This window comes from Prionailurus bengalensis, chromosome C1 (genome assembly GCF_016509475.1).
Source record: "Prionailurus bengalensis isolate Pbe53 chromosome C1, Fcat_Pben_1.1_paternal_pri, whole genome shotgun sequence".
Classification (NCBI taxonomy): Eukaryota; Metazoa; Chordata; class Mammalia; order Carnivora; family Felidae; genus Prionailurus; species Prionailurus bengalensis.
Genome location: NC_057345.1, coordinates 134,952,275 through 134,974,930, shown reverse-complemented (window position 1 = coordinate 134,974,930; position 22,656 = coordinate 134,952,275). Strand labels below are relative to the sequence as shown.

At 35.7% G+C, this 22,656-nt stretch overlaps 1 protein-coding gene across 1 annotated transcript in view; it reads right to left on the bottom strand.

Moving 5' to 3' along the window:
• Nucleotides 1–22,656, bottom strand: part of ARHGAP15 (Rho GTPase activating protein 15) — a 620,330-nt gene that overhangs the window by 481,742 nt on the left and 115,932 nt on the right. The window contains exon 6 of the mRNA XM_043576628.1: nt 11,466–11,555. Coding sequence (XP_043432563.1) covers nt 11,466–11,555 — 90 coding nt within the window. The remainder of the gene's footprint in view (nt 1–11,465; nt 11,556–22,656) is intronic.

Here is a 22,656-nt window from a genome sequence, read left to right as displayed (position 1 = left end):
ACTGACTGCATCGTCCCTCAAGCATCACTACTTATCTTGCACTTTCTGCCATGGATATTCTGAGTCTATGCAGTGGGACACCTGAAGGAGCTTTCTGGGAACACCCATACATGTGCAGCCTGAAAGTCCACAAGATTTAAAGACAGTATCCTATCCTAGAGGCAATCATAACCAAAGAGGAGAAAAGCTGATGGACAAATGCTTCGTCCTATCAATCCTTGGGTGAAAACTCCTGACAAGCATCCTGGCCACTCTGTGACCAACTCCATAATGGTCCTGTATTGTCTTTTCTCCCTTCTTCGTTTTACTCTTACTAAACTAAATTCTTGCTTTCTGGGATTACCTTCTAAATAAACTAGTTGCACAATTCCTAGTCTCAAACTTTGCTTTGATGGGGAACCCAGTCTAGCCTGAGGGCATATATGGCAATACTATTTGCTTGAAGAGAATTCAAAACCAGCTTCCTCTGAAAGGAAAGGATCATTCCTCCACTGAGATACAGCTGTCACTGTCATAAAATTTAGCATAAACAAATACACCATCAAATGCCCAGCTATAAAATATAACATTTAGCAATTACATACTAAAGGATTTAAGGTGACATCATTCATTGCAGTATATGAATGATCCTCCTAATTAGATGGGAATTTAGTGTTAAGTAGCTGTAAAAGCTGCCAAAAAGAAATCTTATTGAAACAAACATTAGCAATTTATGAATAAAACCTGGGGCATCCTGACCAAAGCTACTATCTCTGGTATGGAGCCGTCAGAAACCACCATAGGGCTGTATCCAAGTCCGTTAGAAGAATAATCCATTTGAGATTTTATACTGATAGATGAAAGAGACAGGGGCACAATCATTATTGATTTAAGGTGTTACTGTTGTTGTTGCTGTTGTCTTTTTTACATCCTCTTCCTGAATAGACAGAGTAAGGGTGAGGAATTGAGCAATCTTACCAGGAAAGATGAGCAATGTTCTTCCATGAGTCAAATGAAATGTTGTGAGGAAGGAAACGTTTGAAGTGGCAAAAGAAGCTAGTAACAAGGGTAATACCAAGTATGCATTCCCAGTGAAAATCTTAACTGAGAAAAAATAAAATCCACAGTCTAATGTTAAAAATAGGCATTTACAAGTTATCCTGCACAGAGTAATATTCATTCATTATTATAATTCTCTCTAAATTTAGTGCAATGCCTCTTTGTTATCTGACTTTTACTAAATCATAAAGGGCTTAATAATATAGGCAAATATTCACTAGAAACTGAATATTAACTATTAAATATCATCCCTGAGTATATCCAGGATTAAACTTCAACTTTCCTCTTAGGGCAATTTTAACTCATTATCTCCTATACTCTTCAAAGACCTGTGATCTGTATGAATATCCACCTTAAGGATCAGGATTTTCACTATGTAAAAAGAGACATTCTACAGTTATTAAAAACTTAAAATATATACTAAAATTGCAAAGATAAACTTATCGCTTCTGATTAAAAATGTGTTAATGCACTGATGCTTGAGAACCATCAAAATTTCTTAAATTACATTTTAACTCTTTTATTTTAAATAAAATATGCACTTTAGCTGAATAATATTTGTCATTTAATTTGTAAATCAATGAAGAAAGAGGAATTCATAAGTTTCTTAAGTCATTAACAATTATGCAGACTTCTTTAATATAACAATTGAATGACTGGGAAGAAAGCTTGAGTTTTATGAAGTCTTATACATTTTTCTCTTTTGAAATTGTAAATTGTGTTATTTCCAAAATCAAACTCAGTGAATGGTAACAAAAAAAATTCATGCTGGGATCCTGATAAGGGATTTATAGTATCTCAGGTATATTCTTATTTCATAAATACAGTGTATCTTTAGATTTAATAAATCTTTCTAATATTTGACTACATATTTATTTGCTAACAGAAATGAGTATCTATGAAATTAATCAGTCAGTAATAGCCAAGAGTAAATTCCTTAAATAAACCATATACTAATATGCTTGTTCAGGACAAAAGATTACCTCCCCCTGAATCCTTCAGTCGATGACAGGACAGAGAACAAGGACTGCCGTCAGATGAATGATATTTAGGGCCAGGGGATTTCATGTTTATATTTTACCACATAAAGAAAGCCCTCCCTTGAATACCTTGCCAAAGCACCCAGCCAAAATCAAACCAGCGAAGTCAGTGCTGAAACGCCAACTAGCCACCAGATGGCAGCAATGCTTTTATGAATAATGCAGCATTATGCACAGTCCATCTAAGATTTCCTATGTTAATAATAGAACAATCCTTACTTTAGTGAAAGGACAGATTTGTTCATAATGAAGTCAGCCATTTTTTTATGTCATTGGTTATATTTTCTGGGGACTATTTGCTTTCTAGTATTTGGGCCCCCCAAAATATTTATTTTCTTACTCATGAAACATTAAAGCGCTGTTGAATTTCATTTTGATATTGTGGTAGAAAATGCCTGTGGCTTGAAACAAATATTTTCCTTTCTGATGGACAAATAACATCTGTGGTTGTAAATGTTCCAGTGTAGCTGTCAAAAGAGAAGGGTTTCACATAATTTCCTGCCACCCTCATTGGTACATCCTACTCATCAAAGGAGTGTGTTCATAACCTCCCTTTCTACGAACTGATTTCAAATCTACCACAGATCTCAAATATCAGAAGCTTGTCTTCTACTTGATCATGGGTGTTCGAATTTTAAAAAATGAAGCATTGCTTAAATTCAAGTTAAAAAAAGAAACACAAAAACTATCAAGGTCCAGGGCAACAACCCCCCCCCCCCCCCCGCCACACACACACACCCCTCCACAAGCATATCAGCATTTCTTTCCCTTTTGCAGCAGTTGGCAGCAATTTGTTAATTTTGCCACTTAAGTTTTGGGTTTGCACACGTTCACCAAGGAAGTCAGACTGGTAGAATTTCCCCAGTGCTGGAAATAAAATGTTAGGCAAATTGGTGGGACTAAAGCCAAGAATCTAATAGTGCTCTTCTAAAACAGAAATCATCTAAACCCTCAATGTGAATGTTCCTTTCTTGGTCATTATCTGATCTGTTATCTGCCAACAGTTCAAACAGCTCCCTTCCTGATTTCTCCCCAACATCAGGCATTTTATTTCATTCTTTCACTTAGGTCATCTCTCAACATCCTGTTTTGTTAAGATAAAATTTAGAGCAGCCTCCTCTCTCCTTCAAATACCAAGAATCTTTCAATCTTCTGCAGTGCTTTATGTTTTTGCTTTTGAATATTTATTTTCCACCAAATTTTTAGTAACACATTTAACTCATATATTGAGAGATTCTATGCATAGATTCTACAAGTGGCCTCTCCAATTCTGTATGAGTGCTGGCATTTTCCTTTCATCTTAGACTTAGTTTTTTGCTTTTTTCCCCCCTTGTGTTCATTTCAAACCTTTGTTTATGGATGCCTGCTTTGTTATTTTCTTATACTCCCTTAAACATTGCTCTGAGGTTTGAGAGGTCTGCTCACCACTGCCCAGATTTTTCTCCTGCTCAGTGGCTTGTGCATATAAACACTGTGAATATATACATTTTTTCTCTTGCCTTCAGATCCAGCCTCATTACCTTATGTTTCTAAAAACTGAATGGCATTGGCTATTTATCTGCCAGTGATCCTACGCTATCCAAAAGCACTCAATTTTATTTTACCCTGTGTCATCCTTATGGACAAGCTGTAAAATGTGATACCATTTACTGGCCCCATCTATTATGTACCAGCTTTAGGGATTAAATCGTTCCTTTTTCTGGAAGAAGCCTGTTTGCTATTAAAAAAAATCATACTCAGCATGAAATAAACATGGCTGCTTCCTCTTAAAAATATCAGAGTTTTGAAACATACATAAAAAAGAGATCCAGTGGTTTGAATGTTATCTTGACAGTATCCATGTAATATCTTCTGGACTCTACAAGATGAAAGTCACAAATAGAAAAACCATAACACTTGGTCAATCTATTTCGATCTCATGAAGTCCCTGACTGTGCCTGCTTTTGCTGAGGCGCATACGTATGGTTTGAAGTCCAAGGTTCAATCCTATGTAGCTCAGTTAGCCTCACTTTGGTTCTGTGAACGTAGGGAACTGCACTGTCAACCTATGCATGGCATAGTGACCATCACACTGATCCTATCAAAACTTCAAGGAGCAGAGTATGTTCCATGAAAAGAGGGGACTTACATCATGTCACTAAATGAAGAAAAGCATGTTGAAGTTAGACCGGTGTCCAATTAAAATCCAGAATTTATTCCAAATGCACAGCTCTTATCTTTGAGCAAACAGAGCCAGAAGCTCCAGAAGACAATGTGAAGGGAGCTAACCAGTGATCTAAGCTCATTAGGCCACATGCATCCATCCTTCCACTAAAATGTCAGAAGCACAGGAAACCAAGTTGACATTTTCATTTTTTTTCTTTAAATTTTGATTTATTTTATTTTGGAATCTTAAAATCTTGGTTCCCTTGGCTAATTTGGTACTAACGTCTACTGATATGGTTGTTGTGAATCTTTACTGTCATCCTGTTGCATTCTGCTCTGATTGTAGTTCAAAAAAAAAAATGACTACAACAAGATCACATTATGTCCTTTAGTAGTGAGTAGAAAAAAGAAGCTGTGAAAAGGAGCACATTCACCCATAGGCCACTAAGCTTCATGGAGTCATCAGACAACATACACTTGGTATTGTTTCCTCTAATAATACATTCAGTTTATCAGTATCTTAATTCTATACTTGAGACTTTATTTTACAAGAGCTTTAGTCCTCAAAAATTGAACCTTCAAAAGGACAGCGGTCCCCAAGTCACATGGCCTGAACTAAGAGGCATGTTCTTTACTGATGGTGTATTTTCCACACATCAACCAGGTTCTGTTTCTCCTTTTATTAGTCAGGCTCACAAAACATTCTTAAGTCTCACCTTATATTCTTAAGATTCAATTTTATTTCCTTCCCCCAGGCTCTTTCCTTTGTTGTAAATCTCATACACCCCTGACATTAATATTCCTAAATCAAAGCCTCAATTATAAAATTATATCACTCCATTCATCAAAATTCTTCTGTGCAATCCCACTGGCAAAAATAAAGGCAAAATCAGTAAAATAATCACATCTCTTTCCCTTGAATAAGAAAATAAGTATGGTCCTGATATCTCAATAGGGGAATAAAGGGAGTTACCATTGCCTCTCTTTCATTTTTAGGCACAGTTACTGGACCCCAGGTCCCCTTTTCAAGTTGCTGCCAATGGCTTGGTAGAGCCTTTCAAGGCAAAATGCTTTTATTAAAGTATTTACTGGGATAAGACATTAATTAATTAACTAATGTTGGTTGGATATTACATTAATTACACTATTTATAAGAATATAATATTCAAAATTATTTCCATAAGGTTTGAGGACACATATCCTTACCTGCAAAATAAATAAAAAGATTTTTACCCAAGGAATTAAATGGAATTAAATCTTAGTCTTTTGGTTAAGTTCACAAGGCAGTACAGAGAACAGAAGAGGAACACAAATCTTGAATTGTATTTTACAGATATTGGTCTCTCCTACCCAGATTCTTCCAAAATCCACATCTGGAATTTCCCTCAAAGCTTTGTGAGACGACATGGTTAACAGATGCATAATACCTGGCTGTATTTATATTAAAATTTTTCTTTTGGAATCACCTTCAAATACAGATTGTTTCATTTTTTTAATGTTTACTTTTGAGAAAGAGAGAGAGAGAGAGAGAGAGAGAGAGAACAGGGTAGGGGCAGAGAGAGAGGGAGACACAGAATCTGAAGCAGGTTCCAGGCTCTGAGCTGTCAGCACAGAGCCCAACACGGGGCTTGAACCCACAAAAACCACAAGATCATGACCTGAGCTGAAGTCAGATGCTTAACTGACTGGGCCACCCAGGCACTCGCCAGACTGCCTCATTTTAACATCTACACAGATGGGAGGCAGGTGAGGAAAGGACTGTTATCTCTTATTGCCTTGGTGTAAAAAACTATAAGTTGGAGGAGGGATCCTGCCCTGGGTTTTACATAAAGTTACAACTGACATAGCCCAAACTGGAACACACGTCCCCAGACTCTCATGCTCTCTCTGCTGCACCTTCTGAATGATGGATGAATATCTAATAGGTAGATAAAATGATTGGGACAAGCTAGAAAGCAAAAAAAAAACACAACTGTATTAGACATTAATGCTGCTCTTACTCTGGTTTATTTTTAATGCCATGCCTTTTAAGATACTGTGAGTAATTCTCTAAAGTGAAACCAGCTTTACTCGAAATCTAATGCATATATGAATGTAGAAGAATCATCCTTTTGCATTTAGTCTAACTACAAGCATTGAAAAATGAAAGAGAAAACTGGTAAAAGCTCAGATTTATTTTAAACCACCACTTTTAACAGAAGGAAATGGATAAAAGCAAAATACCAGTAGTTTTTCTTTTGGCTTAAAATGACATTTTCCAAGATGTTATTAAATTATCTTCGCATTAATAAACTTAAGTAGTACTTAAACATTTTAAGCTAAGACATATTCAGATCAGGAAGAGCAATCAAATTATGTTTAAATGTAAAGCATATCCATGGAAAATATTACATGAATATGTTTAATATACATTATAGCCAGAAGACCCCGACCAAAGTCAGAAAAGGTAATACGAGCAATGATAAATCTATTCTGAGATTTACTTTACTTTTTAGGGACAGAACCTGTTCCCCTGAGATATATTTACATATTTAAAAAAGAAACTCAAATCCAGGAAATTCAGCCATGATTTTTGTTGAGGTTCTAAATTCGTGCTGGAGAAAGAAAACAGACTTTCATCTTGTTGAGTCACTGAATTTTTTTTTTCTGCCCTTCAAGCAGGCAATTGATATAGTTCTAACCAGGCATAATTCATTAATAGTAGAATTATCTTATTTAAAGCATGCAATCTATAAAAGAGTCTGCTGCATGTTCATGAGTAACAATATTTTTTAAGTTTTATTTTAAAAGAAACTCAGAAAAACTAAGGCCTAGTCACTGTCTGGCTGTGAAAAACAGTAAACGTTTAGAGGATAAATGATTTCATTATTTTAAATAAATAATCATCTACTGTCATGTATGTTGTCATGAAAAGGACCAAGGAAACAGAGAGTATCTTTCTTATTCTTTGCCCCTATTTACAGAAGAAAAAAGAGTCTACACTCTGGAAATCATCTTGGAGTACAGAGCCTATATTGTGGACACTATTTCTTAAATTTTTTTTGACAATGAATTCTTTTTTAATAACTAAAAGAATGTGAATCTAGCCTTAGCAATAACCATTGAAAGGGTGGAAAGGAGTCCAGTCCTCTGGTTTAATAAATATAAAGCAGTGTGCTATATAGTCTCTTTCTTTGTATTTTCTATGAGGAGACAAACCTAATTTACATGATAAGAGCAAAGAATATGTATGTGTTAATCTAAACGGCCTGGAATTAATTACAGTGCTTAGGACCATCGTATATTTAATAAGGGGGTAGCTCTTGCAGGTGGTCAAAGTTTTAGAGATAGCACATCTACCTATTTGATAGCGGTGCCATGAATTCCTTTCCTTGACTTTCAAAAATTTTCAAGTCAGAGACAGCCCGATAGTCAAAGGAAGGAAGGAAATCTAAGTGAAAAATTTTCTTCACCTTGAACTTTGAAACAAGAAGATATTAATGGCTTAAAAAATTACTTATTGTTTTAAGTTACCTTGCAGCCATTTACTCAGTTGAACTTTCATTGAAACGCTTTGTACATGCAGGGTATTATCGGTGAGGAGAGAGAAGAAGGTGACAGAGCACTGCGTGTGTTAGGGATGCTGCCTGACAACATTGCCATCTTTTAACATGGTTTTATTTAGTTATTACAACTATCTCTCTGTAAATGACATTTAGGATTATTTAAGATTATGTTGTAATCCTTTTAATCCTTAGTGCTTTAAATTTCAGGCTAAACACCAAAGAGCAAACTAGCACTTAGCAGGAATGTTTAAAACATGCGATTTGAACATAAATCTTTTTATTCACTCTTTCCCTGATAAGACCCAGTGCTGCTCTTTAGTTAACTAAGAAAACTTGGACCACAGTTCATTACAAATCACTCAGTTGCTAAATGTTTCCTCAAGCTCTACCAAACTTGTGATGGTCCTTGAAAATTATGTTAAATGCGGAATTAAACAAAAGTTAGCAGCAATGAACATTAACTAATATGACTTAGAATTTGTATGACCTTTTATAAGTACAACATGACCTTGTGTGTTTGTGTGCACATGTACAGAAATGGTCATTCTATTTCCTAAGGCTGAGCTAGAGGACGCGGGTATATACAGAGACACACATACATGATATCACATTTATACATTTGAAACACACAATGACTTATCTATATGTACTTCAATATAGAAGCTGCTAATGATTTTTTTAAATATGTCATTACCACTAAGAAGTACCAATTAGGCCAAAGACTATTCTATCATAAAATAGGCAGATGTTCTTGAACTCAGTCAGTGAGCATCATTCAGATTTACTGAGAGTTCTTGGACACCAAACCTTAGTACATAATTAATATTGTCATTGTTATATCACCATGTACCAATCACATAAGACTGAATCTAGTTTAATAAGACTTTGGCTATGAAGGAAATTTGGTTTATAATATAAAAAGAAAATGAACAACTTAAATGTCCTAAGGGCATATACAAACTAAGGAGACAAATTAAATCCTTTTTTTTTTTTTTTTTTTTTTTTTTTTTGCATCACACATGTGGGCTTTTGAGTCTTTCAGGCACATAATTTTTTTTATTTGTTTTCCTATTCATGTTAAGTTCAACTTCTCTACAGACGGTGTAATTATGTGGCATATAATTGCTAATCCATCAACTTTTTAAAGACAGTTTTCAAATTTTAAATTATTTCTAATTTTGCTCTTCTTTGATTTTTCTTGAACCAAAAATCTCAATAGTCATTCGCTATCTGTAATCTATAATTCATACACTGAGATTGAACACCAAGCTTAATTCAAACTTGGAATTCTAAAGCTATTTCTGATGTAGCACATCAGCCGAAGCTGTGATGGTCTGCTTTAGTCAGGAAGAAACACTTCATTATTCTGTAGGTAATGAAACCCTTGTACACACACACTCAAACACCCAACAATGCCTTAATACCATGTTTTTGAGATATAATCATGTTTATTCTGATCATTTGAGAGTTAGACCAGCTAATGTATCTAATCAAATATTGATGCTAGTCATCTAGATTTAGCTCTCTGGCAAATCCTTCCCTATGCTTTTTCATCAACAGAACTATAAAACCTATTTATACTGTTCCTCTCAAAGGGTTTGCCCTCATAGTCTGTATCTATGGATATGTATTAGTAAATTTTCCTAAACTCATGTGTTTGGGTGATGAAAAGATAGCAGCATGATGAGAAAACCACATGATTCACCCGAAAAAGAATGAAGCAAGAAATGAAACTGGAATCTTTCTTTAGCTTTGTTATTCACAGCATCTTTATAATCAACTCTTTCTTGTTTCTCTAAACTACAAAGATACAAGACAAAAAGAGGTAAGCTGGAAAAAGGAACCCTGGAGCCCCAGAAACTGCTCAGGTACCTTACAAACAAAAGTAGCTGGCAATATTTTCACCAAAAAGCTACCAAAAGTGAGAATTTTTTAAAATATCTCTGGAAGTACCTACATTAAGAAATATGAAAAACAAGGACAAATTCTATCAACAGGCAGTCAGTCATATTCAGGAAAGGTTGATGTCATGTCATTAATACACATCATCATACACATCATCAATACAGTGGTTTAAATATATATCTATGTATATTATGTACAAAGCTATGTAAAATTATGCATAAATATTTTTCTTCTATATTGGAAGTCTTATATACATTGTACATGCCTGACTCTCCTCTTTTGTGATCTTACTTAACTTCTCAGAAGATTAACAGAAGGAAGTTAAAAGGCTACCTTAGACCAACTCCAAGAATTTTTATTGTCCAAGAATTATGTCAATGTCAAATTTTAATGTCTTTAGTTTATGACATAGAGACTAGGATGCTAAGCTCATAATACATAATAAAACTACACCACTTAACTCACCCAACCTGGTTCAGAGCTACTCATACTGATCATTTAGCTTATCATAGAAGCTAGAAATATAACCTCTAATTTTTTATTTATCGCATAATAACAAAAAGAGTAAGAAATTTGGGAGACAGACTATATCACTGATTTGCAATTCCTCACTTCAAACCAAAATTTATTTTTCTTCCTTGATTCTGTAAATCCACACTTTAATCACTTTTGGCTTTAGTCCTTTGATTTCTAGGCAAGTAGGTTTAGTTTTCTTTCTTGTTTCTTCTTTCTCTCTTTTGGTAAAAAGAAATAATCTCTAGCATATGAAAAATGAATGCCTGAATAGACTAAAAGTAGAATGCAAAATAATTTATTCTAGAAATGTTAACATGGGTCCAGTTTATTCGGTAGACCTGGATAAGCATCCAGGAAATGCAGAATCAGAGATCAGTTTCTCTCTCCCCTGAGAGTTCAGCTAGGATATGTCACCTATCTACACTTGTATACGACCCACTATATTAACTTCAGTGATACATTTAAAAACAGAACCGACCTTTCTTCAAGAGTCAAAATGGCCTTAGAAGACATTTAATCTAGTAATTATAATAATCAAGTTCCATGGCTACTAAATGATATAAATTCTAAATATACCTAGAAAATTATTAGTTACTTTGGAAATATAAAAGTTAAATCTCATATAAATACAGAAAAAGATCAACCTCCATAATTTAAAGTTATTAATTGCCAAAGGGATTTTAGTAACATCATATATGAAATATTAAGTTTTCTCATTTCCTTTCTTTCAAGAATCTCATCAGGTTCTTTTCATTCAAAGGAACATGACTGAAATTATTAATCATAGTTATTTTTTCCCAAAAAATTAAATTATGCAATACAAAAATATCCAATTTCTATAGTTATTCAACTCTTTCCATCCCTCTAAATTACACTGGTAAATGTAATTTATAACTATAAGCAGGAATGGAAACGAATGCAAAAAGTTTATCATAATTAGTGAATGTTATTTTGTGTATGTCTGAAAGTTCTATATCTATTTAAGTCAAACACTCTAGGCTCGAACCCCAAACAACTATCAAATACAATGCAACAGTCAATGACTTTGGGTGAATTAATCAACGCATACTATATATTTTCTGTTTAGAGAGCAACCAGTAACCAGGGAAAAGCAACAAAACAAACTAAAATTCAAGAAGGAAGAGAAATCAGTTTTTCATAATGACCTTCAAACAACTAGTTCATGCACATAAAAACATCACAACAAGGAAGTATCATATCGAAAGCTCAGATTTAGAAGGAATAGGAATAAATTTAATAAATGCAGCATTCTTACCTGAAAGACATTCTTTCTGCTTGATTTTTCCTTGGCCCATTCAATATGTGCTCCACACAAATCCACACTTTCTGGTTTGTGCCCAGTTTTCTATAAACAAAATTGACATAAGAATAAAAAGCATACATCATTGGTGATGCATGTCAGGAAAAATAAAAGTTTATTGAGTTAGCAGCTATACATATTTATAATATAAAGCCTTTCTTTTTTTTTTAAGTTTCAAAGAGACATCTACCCAGTCATGATCATTGCCGCATTATTTGCAACAGCCAAGACATGGCAACAACCTAAGAGTCTGTTGACAGATGAATGGATGAAGAAAACGACATGTGGATGCAGATATAGATACAGATATAAATATCTATCCACAATGGAAAAACTATTCAGCCATAATAAGGAAGGAAATATTACTCTATGTGACAACATGGATGAACCTTAAGGGTGTTAAGCTAAGTGAAGTAAGTCAGAGAGAAGAAGACAGATACTACATGATCTCACTTATATGTAGAATCTAAAAAAGTAAAACTCCTAGAAACAGAGAGTGGTTACCAGGGGCTGAGGAAATGGGGAAATGGTTGATTAAAGGTACAAACTTTTAATTATAAGATAAATAAGTTCTCAATTGCACACTATGATAAGTTAACACTGTACTGTATAATTGACAGTTGTTAAGAGTAGATTTTAAATGTTCTCCACGCGCGCGCGCACACACACACACACACACACACACACACAGAGCTAACTATGTGACATAACAGATGTGTAAACTAACCTCAATGTGGTAATCATTTCATAATATATACATATATCAAGCCATCACTCAGTAAGTACACCTTAAACTTACATAATGTTGTCATTTATATATCTCCATAAAGCTGAATAAAAACCCAAATTAATAAATATTTAGTAGGTGCCAACTGTGTGCCTTTTAGAGGCTCATTCTTCAGACTTTTAAGACTATACATGTTAGTAGATGGATATTTGTATTTAATAAACTTAATTTAGACCAAATAGATCATAGCATATGCTTCCTTTTGCATAATACAATGTGGAGGTTACCTAAAAGCTTCAGTAACTGATAACAATCAATTAACAGGGATATCGTCTACATTTGCCTCTGCATATTTTAATTTGAATTAAGTGTATCATATTTATTATTAACTTTAAATTTGCAGAATTCAATATATTAAACAAAAGCTTACTTGTTTGGAAAATTTCTTTATTATTTTTAAAGAAAGTAATGCCACATTTCAAAGACCCCAACTATTTTCAGATGCTCTGAGTTACTCTAGTTTTCTCTATAAACTCAGTACTTTTCTCAAACAATTTTCCATAGAATAGTTTAAAAGTTTAGTATAGAAGGCTTATAATATTTTTAGAGAATATTTTAACAGTACGAACTTTACTTTAAAACATGAAATTATGGAAGAATGGCAAAGATGCTACAAGAAATCTGTTCACAATTGTTGCCTCATAGCCAGTGCGTCCACTTCTATCAGTTTAATAGAAATAGACTATTTTTCAGAAGAGCCAGTAATATGGGAGCAGGGGTGTTCATAGTAAATTGTGAGATTTTTTTTCTTGGCAACTCTATAAAACTTTTGAAGGGGAAATACTGTACAAGCCAAGCATGATTTTCAGGATTAGCATAACTTTTCTATGTTATTTGGTAGTAATCTCATGAGAAGCCAATCCAGATGTGGATTCCTCTTACAGATAGATGCTTCAGTCAGTGAAAGAATTTTACAGGTTCACCCATAATCTGCCACCCAGGTGATCACTATCGTGGCATGATAACAATGTTCATTGTCGTGTGATTTATGATGTAGAAAAATTAAAACAACCGGCTTCTTCTACAGGGATACTCAGAATTGAGTATCAGATACTCAATTGAGTATGAGATACTTAGAATGATTATGGGATACTCAGAATCAACAGAAACAACCTTTAAGAATATGTAACAGGGGCGCCTGGGTGGCGCAGTCGGTTAAGCGTCCGACTTCAGCCAGGTCACGATCTCGCGGTCCGGGAGTTCGAGCCCCGCGTCAGGCTCTGGGCTGATGGCTCAGAGCCTGGAGCCTGTTTCCGATTCTGTGTCTCCCTCTCTCTCTGCCCCTCCCCCGTTCATGCTCTGTCTCTCTCTGTCCCAAAAATAAATAATAAAAAAACGTTGAAAAAAAATTAAAAAAAAAAAAAAGAATATGTAACAAAAGAGATTATCTTTCTCATATAATATAGTCACAGAAAAAAGATGGAATTATTTTAAGGAAAAAGCATTTTTTAGGTCCCAATGTTTTACAACTATCAATTCACTTAATTCTTATAACAACTGTATGAGGTAGGTACCATTATTATCACCATGTTACAGGTAATAATATACTAGAATATTGAGGTATACTTTTCCAAGGTAACACAGGTAGAAAAGGAAGAGCAGGATTAAATGAGGACAGCGTCACTCCAGAGTCTGCTCCTAACCACTATGTAGTCCTTGAAACTTGAAATTACACTGTGATCACATTCATGTTAAAACATTTTACTTTTTGGGAAAAGATATGACATTCTTATTAGATTCTAGTGTGGACATAATTGATCTTGTTTCTGTCCTTCTCTGTTAAACTTGATCTTCCCATTGGGTCTTTACACCACCTGTTTACCTGGAATACCTCCCAATCTTCACATGGCTGACTCCTTCTTATCCATCAGGTCCCAGATAAATGTCACCTTGTCAGAGGCCTTCTCTAACTGTCTTACATAAAAGAGAGCTGTGTTCTAGCTTATTCTCTATCTCACTACTTGTTTTAATTTTCAACACAGCCTTCTTCCTAACTGAAATTAACATTTATATTTTTATATGCTGTCTGTTTTTCTTCCACTAAAATTAAGCTCCTTGAGCTGGGGCCTGGTTTGCCTTTTCTTCCACTATTTTTCCCGATGTATGGAACAGTGCCTGGCACAGAATTGTCGTTCAATGAATATTTGCTGAATTCATAAATGAAAGGAAAATACAAGAATGCAACTAGCTTTTGTGCTTTGGAAGGAAGGTTTGGGCATCTAAAAATTCCCCATGTTATAACAATTAAGATTTATATTTGGTTTAATAGTTAAGGAGTCTTTGCTTGGGTCTGGAAAAGTGAAAACAGCTTAATGGACTCATGTAGATTGAACATAGTATTTCACAGAATCCTACGATAGACAATAACTGCATGCTTAGTGTATGTCAATGTGATAGCCACTGTGTTGGACTCTGGGACTCCAGAGATAAAGAAGATATTGAATCCTCCTTTAAGAATCCCATGCCAGCCTTAGACTCTACATAATTTTCTGTAGACTTTCTCTCTATGGGGAAAAAGCATTCTAAGCTTTCCCAGAGTTCTCGCCAGGCAGGTCTGCCACCTCTACCTGTCCTCATCAGCATCATACACTAAATCCCACGGCTTGGACACTGGCTTGGCTTTATCTCAATCCAAACTCTCCCGATCATTTAGTCACCTCCCAGGACCCTGGCCTTCACCTTGCCCCTACCCACCCCATCTCTTGCATTCTTCACGAGCCCACTGCTTTAACTCCTCTCCATTTCAGCAGTCTTCATTCTGCTTTTCATCTAACAAACCCCACGTTCTGGGTTTTCATCACTCCCACCCTGTTATGTTTGTTTTTGACATGACTGGAATCAGCAGACATTATGTGCATCCTTCCAGCTCTTCCTGGTTTCCCTTCCTCTCACAAACAGGCCTATGTTCCCAACTCAGCAGTCATTTCTGTGTCCACCCCCCCCCATCTCTTGCTGTCTTGCTCTCCCCCATGCAATGATCCACTCCCACACTTCACTCTCTCATCCACTTTTCCTTCTAGCAATTTCCTCATATCCTCTAATCTAATTCTGGAGAAATAACTTGACTACTCAATGTACTAATATTACAAATAATGGCCACTTTCTACAGCTGGGCTTTTAAGTCCACTTAGCAAATATATATATATATATATATATATATATATATATATATATATATATATACACACACACACGCACACACGCACACACACATATATATGTACACTTATACATATATATATAAGGACACTTAACATAACCATGAAATCATTGCCAAGACCAATGTCATCAACACTTAGCAAACTTTTTATGTGCTCCTGGTCACTTTCTATTCTACCTCACAACACCACTCTCCCAAAGCTTCACCCCTTTCCAGTGGTCCATCAAGTGGCATTCTCCTAATTCTCAGAGATCGTACAGCCCTTGAGCTAGAACATTCACAATTCTTCCCACTTTCTTAGTCTGGGTAATCAAAATGAACAAACACACAAACATAAACTTTAATTCCTGTAAATTGTACCCTCTGAAAGCTTTGTATCAGTTTCTCATTTATCCCTTATAATAGTCTTGTGCAGTCATTACCATTGCCTTCTATTTACATGTGAAGAAACTCAAACAGGAAGTGGTTAAGTGCCTTACATAAGTTCACACACTTAATAAGTGCCTGAGAGGAGATAAGGATTCACTGTCCTCTGTCCTCCAAGTCCCAAGTTCTTGATCACAACACAGTACATTACCTCCCTTCCATACCTAGCCTTTCCTCTTACTAGGTCACATGACACTGTTTCTAGATCCAAAAATAAGAAGTAACATTTCTTATCTCTTCCTTGTCAGTGTTATCAGTTCCCATATTCTGTTCTGGCTCCTGGAAATCTGGATCTGAGCCTGTGATTCTGGTCCACCTGTCTAATGAACTCCCATGCCTGTCATGACAGTGGTATCTATGAGCATCAAAATCTCTTGGCCTGTCATTTCCAGACAGTGCATGATCCACTCACAAAGCATGTCCCTTTCTGCCTTACAGGAAGAGACGCTCATTCTTCAGCCCAGGGCTTTTCCTCTCTGGTTCCTAATTTCATCCAATGCTGTTCCTCATTTTCTGAGTCGTCTCCCTTCTACATTTATCTCCCTCTCTCAAGTAGATTTATCTTTACCCATAGCCACACACAAATCACTTCTGTCTAAAAATACATATAAACATATATAAGCATCAACCCCACCACAACCTTGCTAGTTCTCAATCCCACCTATTTCCTTTCCATTGTTGCCAGGATTCTTGAGCTTTCTATAGTCACATTCTCTGCTTGCTCACATTCCATTCTCTTCTCAACCCACTGCAGTCTTCTACTCCTTTCCTTAACTAATCTAAAACATTTTAACCATGCAGGTCAACAAAAACAATCTGATGCCTTCTCTCTCATCAACATTCTATTTGAACTCTGTACTGTTAGATTCAGCGCCTTTTCCTTAAAAACCTCTGTCCCTTGGCTATGGAGACATTTTCACTCTAAATCTTTATTTCACGTTTTATATTCTTCCTTCTGTTTCTTTCACTGACTTCTCTTCCTCTTCCCACCTCTTTTTTTTTTAATTTTTTTTTTCAACGTTTATTTATTTTTGGGACAGAGAGAGACAGAGCATGAATGGGGGAGGGGCAGAGAGAGAGGGAGACACAGAATCAGAAACAGGCTCCAGGCTCTGAGCCATCAGCCCAGAGCCTGACGCGGGGCTCGAACTCCCGGACCACGAGATGGTGACCTGGCTGAAGTCAGACGCTTAACCGACTGCGCCACCCAGGCGCCCCCCTCTTCCCACCTCTTAAGTGTCACTAATATCTGGTTTACTGTTCTAGGCCTTCATTATTGCCTATACTTCACATGCTTCCAGTGGGTTTTGGTCTTGCCTCTGGTCTGATCCACCACTTATGACATGTTGACTCCTCAGTTTTTCCTCTGGCCTCCAGCTCCCTCTTATGTACCAGAACTGCATTTTCTGACTGACTTACCACTAGAATGTAGCACAGACAGTGAAACCATTGTCTTCTCAGATTTGCTCTCTTTTCTCTACTGCTTGTCTTGGTTAATCATCTTTTTATCCACTACACCTTCCCTACTTTTTTAATTCTCCCCTTTCCTTTACCACTTACAACCAAACAGTAGAGAGCCTGAATTCCAGAACTAGCTCTCTCTTCTGCCATCTCATGACCACAGCCTCATTTGAGCTCGTATTTTCTTTCATGTGAATTCTCTCAGTGTTTCCTCTGGGACCAGACAAAACCATTTCATTTCATTTTCTACATTTTGACTAATTTTTTTTTCTTTTCTAAAACACAAATTTCACCATGTTTTTTTTTTCCTGGGAAATGTATTATCTGTAGGATAATGTACAAATCCCTCAGTAGGGTATACAGGCTCCTTTTCATCATTTTCCAACCATCCTTCTGAGTTCCATGCATTCCCCCATTTTTCTATAACCAGCTATGCTAAATCCATGGCAGTTCCAATATGCACCCTGCTTTCACAACTCTATACATTGTATTGCACCCTTTCATCTGGAACACATTTCTCTCCCTTCAATCCACTCTCCTTGTCTGCCATTTGTTCCACTCCTGCTCATTTTGATGATGTAATTCCAAAATAATCTCCATGAGCTCTCCCTTCAGCTCTGCAAGCCCAGTCTGTCACTCCCATTATTTCTCCTATTCTAAAACATACTTTGTTACCATTCTTTGTTATCCAATTGAGAATTATGGTGAACATTTTCCAGATTCCTTTCAAAGCATTAATAAATAAAAATAAATAATATATCTCAGGATACTGCATTACAAAATGAGGTAGTTTACAAAGTATAAGCTAATAGTTTACAAAATCAAAGCACAGTATTCCCATTCATATCGACCTTTAATAGAAAAAGACATTATGGCACAATCAAAGCAAATGATAGAATTAGGGGTCAATTCAGAAGTTAAAGTAACTCGAGTAAAATTTAAGTAAATAAATATATCAGCTTCAAGAAGACAAAACTAAGACCGGTTGACAGAGGACTATATAAAAATGATCGTGCCCAGTAGTCCATTTTTACAAAGCTAAAGCAGAAAGACCTAGGCTTGAAGCACAATGCTAGGGCCTAAGCTTTATTAGCAGGAAACATTTTCAGTATTTAAACATTGTTAAACATCAGAATAAGTTTTTCAGAAAAGTTGTCGAATTTACTTGGAAGACAATCAAGATTTTATTCAAGAAGGCTGAAATTAAAGAATCCTTTAATAGAAAACATATTTCTGATTCTACAGCTATAAAACACAAGAAAAAGTCTGTTAATGAACTACATGATGCCAATGGATCATATTGTACATCATTATAAAAATATACTTTTTAAAAATTAACTAAATTTAGATTTAAATTTAAGAGTGTACTTATCATATCTCTTCTGGGGTAAACTTAAAATATAAATGACTGATTTTAAAATATTTAAAGAGAATTATTTAAAAGTTACTGCTTCTGGACAATAAAATATAAAGGCCTCTTTGTTGGGGCAATGTGAAATCATTAAAAATTGATCCTGGGTCTCGTCCACTTCTGATTTTTATTATTCTTTTAGCCCAACTTTACTATTCCCTAGTAAGAGCTGACAGGTTATTCTCCCTGTCTTTCTCTCTTAGATTAAACCTTTGGGATTAAATTTTCCACTTTTTATGGGAAATTTGGGGCCTTTTAATGCACATTAAGAAAATATCAAAGGCCAGATGCTCTTTTGCTTGATGGCACTTTCCATGAGGAAGATTGGGCATGTGAGTAAGCAACAAATCACTGGACCTCTGATTATCCCATCCTTATTACTAGATGAGGTTACAAAAAAAAAGGCAAAGCTCAGATTTTATGAAATAGGTTATTAGCTACCATTTTTTATTTTGGATTAATTGCTATTCCAGAATATAGACTCAGATTGTCCTTCTCAGTTTGAAACATGAAACACAAAATCTGTTTAGAGGAATTAAGTTTTATCACATAACTGGTTTTGATTCTGGAAAATCATTCATGGAGGAGGATAAAACTCACTTATAAATTCTCATTTGGACAAAATGATTTAGGAAAGAGTGCTGAATGGATACCTGATCTTATTAATGTCTAAAGTATGGCTGCTGTCAACATAGAAGACAATACTTTGATTGTAAGATGTGAGTTTTATGTATATGAATATAAATGATGTTAATAATAACTGAAATTGTTTCTACAGTGAAATTTCTCAGTATATACAAGACCAAATCAAACCAGATTTTCAGAAAAGCAACTTTGTGGGTGACTTTGGGCGCTAGAATGCTATGTGTTTGTTTTGTTTGTTTTTTGAGGAGAGAGTATTCTCTCTTTTTCAAGAAATGAACAGATACTGCATTTAGTTCTAAATCAAAATCTTGCCAGAGTAAATACAATAGTCTCTGTTTAGTCTACCTTTGTTGTATGCTGATACTGTGTTACATTTACATTATATAAAAAACTATTTGCTTCTGCAAGGTGACTAGCTGGGGCACATTTGTGGTGCCTCAGATGCTCCCTCAGAGCCCTTATCCAGACCCTCATCCAGTCAGTCTACCTTAGCTGTCTCTGCATATGACTAGCCACGTTTGAACCCATTTGGTCCCACTTCCTGAGGATGACCAGTCATCTTGGAATGGGAGGCCCTCCCTCCTGGCTTCCAGAGTGCGACAGGCTTTTGGCTCCTCAACCACTTCCAAATTTAGATAAAATGCCACTTTATAGAGTATAGGACCTGGCATTCTGAGAAGCCATCCAAGGGTACAGCCAGGGTTCATATGGTGCAGGTATTGAAGACTCTGGGTGGTGAACTTGGGGAAGCAGAAAATGGAATGAAACATAGCAGATAAATTCCTTCTCCTAGCTCCCATCTTTCCTCCCACGGACTGTGTCATGCTTTCTCCAGAGAGCCTACCTAACAGCAGCTTCTTTCTAAGTCAAGTGGTACAGCTGCCCAGTGATTCTCTGAGTCTGTTTGAGGTTCACGGGAGAGTAGCAGCCATTGGGTGACACAGCTCCTCTACTCTTCCCCATCATTTCCTGCCTCGCTTCCTTTTTTGCCACACCGCCTATGCCCTGGATTCACGCCTCCCAAATACAGGTTGGACACTTAATTTGGACTTTCTTCCCTATAGAATAAGGGCTAAGATCATTGATCCTTGTGGCAGAGAGGGATAGTGCTACACCAGAATGTGTGCTGGAGTCTTGAGTTGTCACAGAGAAGCAGCTTACCAGCCAGAAACACCGTTTTATTTCCAGCCCCTTTTGCACCAACATGTGGCCACATTACCCACTCTCATCACTGGGATGTGAGCAAGACTGATGTGAGGCACTTCTGGGTTTACGGCTTTAAGAAGCATGGGGACCTTCTCATATTCTCTCTACCTTTCCCTCATCTGCCACTAAGAGTTGGCAAAAACAGAAAATGAGGGAGGCACCATGTAGCAGAAAGCTGACCAGAATACCTGTTTCAGACTGTTTCCTGTTTAGTAGGAGTAAGAAATGAGGTTCTGCAGAGATTTTGGATTGGATTTGGATAGCAGGAAGTGTTTCCCTAACTGAAGTCTTGATATTAAGAAAAATTAAGACTAGGATTGTAAATACACTGCCTTTAAGTGACAATTAGGGCATCTGAATCCTATTCTATCAGGTTCTGAAGACTCTTAACGGCTATACTCGATTCTTCCACGTAGTAATAATAACAACAATAATAATAAATATAATTAATATTTATCATTGCTATGTGCCCAGCAAGTTGTATCACCTTTCTCACATAATCTCACAATAATTGTATGAGATAAGGACTCTTGTTAACCTCATACTACAGTTGAAATATCCAAGGATTATGGTAACAAATAAAATGTGAACCTGGGATTCCCAGTCCAGGTGGTCTGACTTATTCTGCCTGATATAGTATACTGCTTCCCAGAGCATTTCAACTCAGTAGTGAACTGTTAAGAAAGACTAAATACATATATTCAGTTTATTTCAAAGTGCACTGTGGACTACAAGTCCATTTTATGTTGGAGAAATGCAAACTCTAAATCAGATGTATTGCATTGACCAAAATGATAAACCACAGAGAGTCAAACTTCATAATTAAAATAGTTTTCTGAGAGAGCCTAAGGTGAGGTTTATTGGATAGTAAGCTATTATCCATTTATAAAGCATCCTATCAATTTCATAGATTTTTGTGGTTATTAAAAATTATGTAAGATACAGAATTTATTGTGGTTAATGGCTAAATCTTGAGAGAATTATAACCAGAGAACATGGCTTCATTTATAGTAATATCGATCACTTGATTTCATTTTTTTCCTTATAATGTTTATGCTAATAAAACACTAGAATTCAATTTCTTTCTTTTTCTTTCTTTCTCTCCATCTCCACCCATCATCCTCCAGATTTCAGACTATTATTTTTGTTCTAATTTTTAAAGGTATGATGAGGCCATTTGATAGTGCAGTCTGTGGCTGTACTACAAATTGCCCCAATAATAACCATGCTATCTTTGCCAGAGCACTGTAATTCTGAGAATTAAAATATTAAACAGAAACTTAAAATGCATTCGTTAGGCCAAGTTTGGTAGATCTATTGTTTGTCTCTCCAATGTTTATGATCTTTTTGAGCAGGGGACTGAATAAGGGCTCAACGCTCACTTCACAAAGATAAAGTAATTCCATATTCATTTTGTACAGAATACTCAATAATTCATGAATAGCTTTCTGATTGGAACTATTTTCATCTTTTTGCTAAATCACACCATTTTACTCCAATAAATAAGTCCATTTGGTTATTAAAGCCATACTACAGTGAATGAGCATTAGATGTATTGCATTATTTAATTAATGCTTGTGTTCATTATTTGCATTGGAAGTAAACAATATTAAAAAAAGTAAACAAATTATTTTAATGAGGCCTTTTATAATGCTCTTTTTTTTGCTTTCAAGGTTATGGCTGAATGGGTGGTTTTAAAAAGTTAATAGTTTACTAAGTGCCTTGGAAAAGTTTTCTGTCATTAAAAGTGAAATATGCCAATGTTTGCCTCTAAATAAAAGTTATCAGTACAGTGTATAGAGAAAAAAATTTTTAAAAGTTACCTGTGCAACCAACATGTAGGCTCCATATTGAACATACTGGCTTTGAAACCATACAGTTTTAGGGGAGAAATATGGCCTAAGATGTTCATAATGCTTCTGAATTTATGTCAGACTAGGTTTATGTTAACTAGGATTTGTGAGCATTGTGTGATAAATATAACAGAAACAGCTGACTGATGAGAGTAAGGTCCACTTGGTCTAAATTTTGATGGATGTGGAGACAGGAG